The sequence below is a fragment of the Pygocentrus nattereri genome, chromosome 21 (assembly GCF_015220715.1).
Source record: "Pygocentrus nattereri isolate fPygNat1 chromosome 21, fPygNat1.pri, whole genome shotgun sequence".
Taxonomy (NCBI): Eukaryota; Metazoa; Chordata; class Actinopteri; order Characiformes; family Serrasalmidae; genus Pygocentrus; species Pygocentrus nattereri.
In genome coordinates, this window is record NC_051231.1 from 34205377 (window position 1) to 34215048 (window position 9672).

General features: G+C 42.6%; 1 protein-coding gene across 1 annotated transcript in view; it reads right to left on the minus strand.

Annotated features, from left to right (window-relative positions):
* Positions 1–1530: 1530 nt before the first annotated feature.
* The window catches only part of sdhb (succinate dehydrogenase complex, subunit B, iron sulfur (Ip)), a 19365-nt gene continuing 11223 nt past the window's right edge, over positions 1531–9672 (minus strand). Inside the window, exons 3-8 of the mRNA XM_037532518.1 lie at positions 9509–9594; positions 8005–8141; positions 5944–6060; positions 3611–3712; positions 3229–3351; positions 1531–1939 (exon numbers count right to left, since the gene is read on the minus strand). Of these exons, the coding sequence (XP_037388415.1) occupies positions 1859–1939; positions 3229–3351; positions 3611–3712; positions 5944–6060; positions 8005–8141; positions 9509–9594 (646 nt within the window). The 3' untranslated portion in view covers positions 1531–1858. The remainder of the gene's footprint in view (positions 1940–3228; positions 3352–3610; positions 3713–5943; positions 6061–8004; positions 8142–9508; positions 9595–9672) is intronic.

A 9672-nucleotide genomic window follows, 5' to 3' on the forward strand; every position in this document is an offset into this window, starting at 1 on the left:
CCAGAGCTTTCTGAAGGTTCTTCGTCACCCAAAGCCCTTAGTGTAAAGTGGTACAGCAGACGGAGAACCTGTGGATCCCCAGCAGAACATGTACTACTTTATTATTTAGAACCTATATTTAATTTGAGGGCTAGAACAAACACGTCAGCACAACTGGTTTTCATAGCCCAACAGCTTTTCCCAGAAAACCGCGCTGTTAATCAGAACTGTGTTATATTTCAGTCTGCTCTCTGCTGCCCCCCTGTGGCCGACACCAACACTTGCGTGAGCATTCAGGCACTGCTGTCCATGTTTTTGCTGGACACGTACAGCCGGGTGTAAAAGTTTGTGCACCCCTGGTCAGATTCCATGTTGTTGTTGATTTTCTGGGTGTGAATAAGTTAACACACCCTCCACAGAGACACGTGTTAATACACCTTTACTGTTTACGTACTGAAGACAGCACACCGGCACAAATTTGCGGCCTGTGTAAAAGCTTTATATTTAAATTCCCCCCTAATGAGTTCAAACTCAAACACAAATTTTGCACAAAGTGTTGGAAAAATATTTCAAAATATCTGTTCCTTGTAGACGATGCATCAACCTATTTTCACCAGTCTATTGTACAATCCCAGCATCCAAGTTGGGACGCTGAGCAGAATGTAAATAAAGATAGGATGCAATGATCAATCATCTGAACCATATTTTTAAAGGAAAATACTACAAAGACAACAAATCAAATGTTGAAACTGAGAAATATTTGCCCATTTTGAATTTGATGCCAACAACATGTTCCAAAAAAGTTGGGACGGGGTCTGTTTACCGCTGAGCTTCATCACCACCTTTAACAGCTCTGTCAGTGTTCGGGAACTGAGACGCTGCTGCAGCTCTGACAGAGAAATGTTTTCTGTTCTGGTTTGATTCAGGATTTCAGGGTCTCTTTTGTTGTATTTTTCATTTTAATACAGAGCAGTGCTGCTGTAAATCATGCAGAACGTGGTTTGACATCGTCTTGCTGAAATAATCAAGGCCTTCCCTGAAAAAGACGTCGTCTGGACGGCAGCAGATGTTGATAAAACATGTTTATATCATTCAGCTTTAATGGGGCCTTCACAGATGAGCACGTCACCCAGGCCATGAGCACTAATGCCCCCCTAAACCATCATGAATACTGGCTTTAGAACTGAGCACTGATAACAAGCTGAGTGGTCTTCAGCCCGGAGGACACAGTGTCCATGATTTCCTAAAGAATTTCAAATGTTGGTTCATCGGACCGCCGGACACTTTTCCACTTCCCCTCAGTCCATTTTAAATGAGCTCAAGACTCCCAACACCACCTTCCCCTCCCTGTGTAAAAGGATCAAACTGTAAGTCGCTCCGGATAAGAGCGTCAGCCATAAGTGTAAATGTAAATATCGTCATACTGCCCGGCCCTCGATGCTACAACGTTTGAAGTCATAGATGACATCACTCCGCCGTGATGCCGTGGTCCGGTCAGCGCCCTGCAGCAGGGTTTAAGTGCACTGCACTGATGAATGAGGATAATCGAGCTGTGGATGTCATGCATTAATTTATTACACAAAAATCTGCTGTGGATACCAGAGAAGACTAAGATATAACATACGCACCACACACACTCACCTGTACACACCTGTGTATATACACCTGGACACTGTGCGTAGGCTATGTAATAGACAATAATGAAGGAATGCAGTATCAGTTCAATTAAAGTCTATGTAACTTCTCTTATGGACACGTGGGGCAGTCTGCTGGACATGGAGTGACGGGAGGCTGTGCAGGGTGCGAGTGGAGAATCTTAACCACTGCTGATACTGATCCTATTCACTGTTGCTATGGAGGGCTTTAGGCGGAGCTCGGATCAGGCGGTGGCCGCCTTCTTCTCCTTATACGTGGCCATCATCTTCTTTATCTCCGCTATAGCCTTGCCTGGGTTCAGGCCCTGCGCACAAAGCAGCACAGCATCCACGCGATTGTTATTCATGTTAAATATTACTTTCACATATTTTCTGAAATTTCTGTTACATTTTTTTTGTTTATACTTTTAAAAAAATGCATTTTAAATTCAATTAAATTAGATTTAATTATGACTGCACACTACATTCAAAGCCAGTTTCCACGGTAACCCACTGTGAAATACTACAGCTCAATTACGGAATATTAAAATTCCATATGTACTGTATATTACAGGGTATTACAGTCATATTTATCTGCCAATCAAGCCAAAATATTATAAACTCAATCATTATGACGACGAGCCAACTGCATTCTCAAGACGAGTTCAGTAACAGAATGCTAAGCCAATATGATTAATTATTAATTTAGAATCAATAATAATAATAATGTAAATATTGTTATTGATATTACAATATGACAAATTATACAAACATTTGAAATTTTAATGATAAAATTCCAATAAATGTTAAGACACAAATAATATTAGACTTTACTGATTTCATTAAAGCCTAATACACACTTAAAAACACGGTTCTTTACGGGTTCTCTAGTAAAGAAAACGGTTCTATAAAGAACTACGACACTCAAAGAACCCTTTGCATGATTAAAGGGTTTCTGAGAGGGTTCTTCAGATGGATGGAGAATGTGCTGCAGACGGTTCTATATAGAACCATTTTGAAAAGGGTTCTATATAGCACCAAAACATGGTCCTTCTACTGATACAAGCAGGACATCGTAACAACACAAGAACCCTTTCTGGTGCTATATAGAACCATATAGAACACATTCCCCATCAATCTGAAGAACCATTTCAGCATGCAACGGGTTCTTTGAGTGGTCATGGTTCTTCATAGAACCTTTTTCTTTGCCCAAGAACCCTTTATCAAGTGTGTATTAGAATGAACTCAATCAATACAGTCTAATAGTATTTGTAGCTTAAGATTATTGGAATTTTAGCATTAAAATTTATATTGTTATTAATAATATTGTAATGTCAATAAAAACATTAAGTGAACATCGTTTGTTTTTTTTAGTCCGACCTCTTTGTACTAGCTAAGATACTTTCTCCGAGTTTCTCAGAGTTCTAATGCTAAATGTAAAGTAATGGTTCTCTGTAGAACCCTTTTCATTACCAAGGAGCCTGCGGAGAACCATCTTCTTTGTAAGTGTATAAGAGAAAACAGCAGGAACGCATTTCACCGTGATTATTTCTATGCTCGTTATTAAACGGAGAGCCTTATTAAGGGTCAGTAAAGCACTCCGTGTTGGCCCCACCTTTGGGCAGGTCCTGGTGCAGTTCATGATGGTGTGACAGCGGTACAGAGAGAACGGGTCCTGCAGCTTGGCCAGCCTCTCCTCTGTGTAATCATCACGTGAGTCGATCATCCACCGGTACGCCTGGAGGAACAGACACACCGCGGTTCTGATTAGGAGTTCGTTCAGGAAAACGCCGCAGCTCCTGAAGCCGGTTATTCCGTTCAGGGAACATTACAACAGTTTAGGCTCGTGTCCACGTCAGGGCCGTCACTGTTACCTGAATAAAATCAATTACTCAAACTACTGATTAGTCCGTCAGGGTGGAACTAACCCGGCTGATAATATCAGCCCTAATTTGCATAATAAAACGTTATGCGTTAGACGAGTCTCTCCCTCTCACCTGCATGAGGACGGCAGGTCCCAGGTATTTGTCTCCGTTCCACCAGTAGCTCGGACAGCTGGTACTGCAGCACGCACACAGGATGCACTCGTACAGACCGTCCTAGTGAAAAAAACACTCTCAGCCAAAAACCCTCAGCGCTATAATCCTGTAATAACAGTCCTCAGACTGAAGGCTGAGGCAGGAACCGCTGACCAACTGCCCGGTGCCCCTGACCACAACCTTTAACACTCAGAGACCGTGGCCTGAGTTTCTACTTGCTTTGGAATTAATATCTTGGGTTTTTTCCAGCAGAGCAGCTGGATTTTCACACGTTCACCATCAATAAATACGATTAATAACAAAAGAGCTGTTCTCATGCTTATAACTGGAAATACACAGTCGTATGCAAAAGTGTGTGCACCCCGGCCAATTTATTATTATTATTATATTAATAATTTTATTTTATAAGTGCCTTTCAAGAAATGATGAGAAGAGTGAAATATTTACAACGTTCTCCTCACGTGAGCACTATCACTGTTCACCAGTGTCAAGCCTACATTTCCTATTACACTGCAGTAATCCTGCCACTGAGGACAATGTGGAGTGTGTGTGTGTGTGTGTGTGTGGTTTTTTAACGCATGTCTATGCTGTCTAGTACGTCTACGTGGAGCTGCCGTTGTTATATTTATGTATTTTTTATATCGGAGTTGGAGAAAGTTCAGTCGTGCACCGCTTGTTGTTTAGTCTGAAGGACAAAGTTCACTTTGACACTTGGACCTCATGAAAAATAAGTTGACATCCTCTACACACTTAAATCTGAAAATCACTACACAATTACAATCTATATGGTTTTCACATATTGGAAAAAAATAAAACACGATGTAAAACGTGCTTCTGCTGTATTTTTCCCCAGAATATTAAATTCAGGAAATAAATCCTATTTGTGCATTAAAATGTGTGGAAATGTGTTCAAATCAAATCACATTTATTGTCATCGTCGTACATATATACACGTGTGTGTGTGTGTGTGTGTGTGTGTGTATACACTATATTTCCAAAAGTATTCGCTCGTCTGGCTTCACACTCATATGAACTTGAGTAACATCCCATTCTTAATCCATAGGGTTTAATATGATGGCGGCCCACCCTTTGCAGCTATAACAGCTTCAGCTCTTCTGGGAAGGCTTTCCACAAGGGTTAGGAGTGTTTATGGGAATTTTTGACCGTTCTTCCAGAAGCACATTTGTGAGGTCAGACACTGATGTTGGACGAGAAGGCCTGGCTCACAGTCTCCGCTCTAATTCATCCCAAAGGTGTTCTATGGGGTTGAGGTCAGGACTCTGTGCAGGACAGTCAAGTTCTTCCACACCAAACTGGCTCATCCGTGTCTTTATGGACCTGCTTTGTGCACTGGTGTGCAGTCATGTTGGAACAGGAAGGGGCCGTCCCCAAACTGTTCCCACAAAGTTGGGAGCATGAAATTGTCCAAAATCTCTTGGTGCTGAAGCTTTAAGAGCTCCTTTCACTGGAACTAAGGGGCGGAGCCCAACTTCTGAAAAACAGCCCCACACCATGATCCCCCCTCCACCAAACTTTACACTCGGCACAATGCAGTCAGACAAGTACCGTCTCCTGGCAACCGCCAAACCCAGACTCGTCCATCGGGTTTCCAGACGGAGAAGCGTGATTGGTCACCCCAGAAAACACGTCTCCACGTCTCTCTGTGCTGTTCTTGAGCTGATCTGAAGGCCACATGAAGTTTGGAGGTCTGTAGTGATGGACTCTGCAGAAAGTCGGTGACCTCTGCGCACTATGCCCCTCAGCATCCGCTGACCGCTCTGTCATTTTACGTGGCCGACCACTTCGTGGCTGAGCTGCTGTCGTTCCCAATCGCTTCCACTTTGTTATAATCCCACTGACAGTGGACTGTGGAATATTTAGTAGTGAGGAAATTTCACGACTGGACTTGCTGCACAGGTGGCGTCCGATCACGGCACCACGCTGGAATTCACTGAGCTCCTGAGAGTGACCCATTCTTTCACTAATGTCTGTAGAAGCAGTCTGCAGGCCGAGGGGCTCGGCTTTATACACCTGTGGCCATGGAAGAGACTGGAACACCTGGACTCAATGATTTGGATGGGGGAGATGTACAAGATGTCCATCTCTATGTGCAGATGTATAGATCAGCTAGACTGAAGTGTTGGCTTATTTACATTTAGAAAATCAACAACATGCTATCTGACCAGACACTTTTCCATATGACTTTATAACAGACGTGTGTCTTTAACTGTAATATTCTCATTATCTGGACTGAAACCGTGCAGCAGGGCAGCATGCGGTGGATTAGGTACCAGTTTCTGTCGGTCCTCCACGCTCTGCAGGTACTCCACCTTCCCCTGCTGACTCTCATCCTTCTTCTTTAGGTAGGGCTCAATGGCTTTGTACTGCGCGTAGAAGTTACTCATGTCCTAAAAGAGAGACATCATAGCTCATTATATCATCTGGACACGGCTGATGTTTCACATATTGACACTTTATTACTGAGATTTTGTATTTAACTCTTAGTTTCATTGTTTTTTTCCCTATTTTAAGTTTTCCAGGAACAATGTGCATCTCTGCTGTCAGAACAAATATGCGACCTCCAAAACGGTGACTTTACAGGAGAAGGAGAAACATACTTGATTTTTAATGTAAGTCAATGGAACCAGACGTTTTCTCCAAGTAATTCTAGGCTGTTTCTTTAGTCAACTCGCCATGAAATTTACACAGAGCGTAAAAGGCAACAGCTATTTTCAAATTTTGTCAAAAACTGAAAAATGACCGCGGATATATACATACATACACGATGAGCAGGGCTGGGTGAAATGCAATACAATATGATTTATTAGAACTAAAGTGATTTATTACCTCTCAGTGCACGTTTTCCTGAGAACATGGATTCTAATCCCGATTAACTAGTTGAATCAACAAAAATCACTAGTTTTAGTTCATAGTTTTACAGTATTTTTAAAACGTGGCATTTTTTCCATCTATCATGAAAATGTCTTCAAGCAAGATGAAAAATTCATGCAATATTGTGAAACACTAAAGTCACAATAATGATCTTTATTCATAAAGCACCTTTCATACAATAAAAATGCAGCTTGAAATGCTTTACAGTACAAAATAAAAAGGTAAAAACGACAGAAAGATGGGAATAAAGGCAATAAATTAAAAAGAAATAATAAATGCAGCAAATAAAAGCAACATCAGAGAAATATCAGTGAAAACACACTGACAGACGGAGTCTGATGGACTTTTATCGGTAATGTGCTCCAGATCTTTAGCGCAAAAAAACAGAACCTCTCTGCTCTTTTCTAGCTTGGTATGTAGAACATGGAGAAGCAGCACTAGAAGACCGTAAAGCTCGATTTGGAACATCGGTCTATGAAACGTATGGAGGTGCTGAACCACCGAGAGCTTTAAAGACTAGTGGTACAACTCAGGCATTTATACAGCTCTACTTTTGTACTTCAGGTCTGTCTAAAGTGCAGAACGCCCTTTTCCCTCAGCTCTCAGTGTGCGGTTCCTCCTATCACTGACTGTGTAAATGGGTAACAGAGTGTTGGGCCCAGTCCCCTTTCTTATCTTTACCCCACCCCTTGTTTATTAGCGTCACTTTGCCCCTTGTTACTGAGCTACAGGGCAGATCGCCCTCTGAAATGAGACCCTCTAATAAAAGAGCATCACTTCATTAACAGCCACTAGCGCCGCTCTGTAGGCGACCCTGCCCGTCTGCAGGGACAGCAGAGGAGGGGAAAGTTCAGCTCCTCACTGCTGGGCTTTAGTCACATTTAGGGATCATACGCCTTCAAAGAGGGGGGCAGTTATTTATTATCACCCCCCCTAATTCTTCAGTGATGTGAAGATGAAGTCAGAGATTTTCCAGATTCTCGTAATTTTCCGGTTCCACCTTAAATGGAGCAGCAGTTACATTCTAGGGCCTCACGCGTCAGAACTGCTGGACTATTTAAGGTGGAACATCAGCACGATATTCGTGATTTTTTTTAACGCTTGTTATGAAGAAAAATGACCAAAATTCACTGAAACGACACTAAACGGAGATAAAATGATGATTACTGTATTTTTTAACAGAGAAAATTCCACATTTGTGGGTTTCTTTGGTCTCTTGTTCTCCGTCTCGCCGGTTTTTCCTTTTTTCCCCTCATATCTGTTTGGAGTCTCTGAAAAACCTCCGATTGGAGGGTCGTGTAGCCCCAACACTTCGCCCCACCCCTCGATCTCAACAAGAACCGGGACACCTGACCCCGCAAAATGGATGGGTAGGGCTGAGTGGTAGGGGCGAGGGGTGAAATGGGACTGGACCTAATAGTGTGACCTGCTGTGTTGAACGGTCAGTGTTAGATACTCACCGGTACCAGGTCTTTGACCACATACATGTGGGGAAGCGGGTAAATCTTGGTCGCTTTGCTGAGGTTGGTTTCAATTCTGTTCAGGCAGGCCAGCGTGTTGCCACCGTTAATGTTCATCGCACACGAACCACAGATGCCTAAACACACATGAACAGTCACTACAGCCATTAATGCCAACAGGTAGGACTATCAAAGCATTAGAACCCTTACACGTGTAACTGAATGGCCCCCAAGGTCTCCCGATCTGACCCCCTTAGACTTTTATCTTTGGGGTCATCTGAAGGCAGCTGTCTATGCTGTGAAGATACGAGATGCGCAGCACCTGAAACTACGGATACTGGAAGCCTGTGCTGGCGTTCCTTCTGCTGTGTTGCTCTCAGTGTGTGAAGAGCGGGAGAAGAGGCTGCGCTGACGATCCAACACAACGGGCAGCACTTTGAACACATTTTATAAGTGGCCAGAAACTTGTAAATAACTCATGAAAGAATAGAGTTACGTTAAAACCAAGCACACCAGTGTTTTCCTTGTGAAATTCCCAATCGGTTTGACGTGTCACACGACCCTCTTCCCATTGAAAAAAACTAAAGTTGGATCCAAAATGGCCAACTTCAAAACGGTCGCCATGGTCACCACCCATCCTGAAAAGTTTTCCCCCTCAAATAAACTAAAGTGCCACAAAGAGGAAGTTAATACCACCAACCATTCCCATTTTATTTGGGTGTATAAATGGCCCACCCTGTACATTATATATATACATAATCTAGAGACGATAAAAACTAAATATAGTGAAATATTCATAAAATATATACATTAATATATAAATCACCAACTCGGGATCCATCCACCTGGCGCAGCTCCAAGCTAAATTTACTCCTCTATTATGCAAAGTGACAGCAATTTGACCAAACGTCAAATTTATACAACTACCTTTCCAAAACGCAGCGTCTGGACTCGGAAGTTTGCTTCTGCACTGGAGCTGTGAGGACGTTAGCGTAGCTGTTTAGCATCTCGAACAGTCTTGATTACGGCTTCACTTTTAAAGATGCGGAGTTAGCACAGAGCTAACTGGGTCCTCAATGGGGGTAAATGGAGCTAAACGGCTAAAAAAGAAATGTTAAAATAGTTTCTAATCACTATTTTAACAGAACTTTCCTCTAATTTTAGAAAGTATCTGACGTCATCAACGCTCACGAGGCGCCGTTTTAAGCTGCGGTAACTCGAGTTTAAAAGCTCTTAAATATCCCAGTGGTGTTAAAGTGTTTCATGCTGCTCAGGAAATTAAGGAATTCTTTACATTAAAATGTTTCAGTGTTTATAAACTAATGATTTTGCTCAAATGCTCATCTTAACCCATTCGTTCTGGACTCGCTCGGGAGCGCCCCCTAGTGTCTGAGAAACCCAGGAGACATACTCCTCTCTACAGGTTCTCTGGTATAAGCTTCCCTTAAATCAACCAAACACGTCTGATATATTTGGGGTGCAGGAGTTGGAGGAGTTGGGGGACCTTCTCTGCAGGAGCGTCTGAAGGTGAGAGTTGAGTCCATTTCATTCTTGATTTTAATCAGAGCGTCCAGCACCATCGGCCCACAGCTGTGGACAGAGAGGAAACAGAAGAGCTCAGATTAGAGAGTGAGCCGACATCTGAATTAGTGCATCAGCATCTGATAC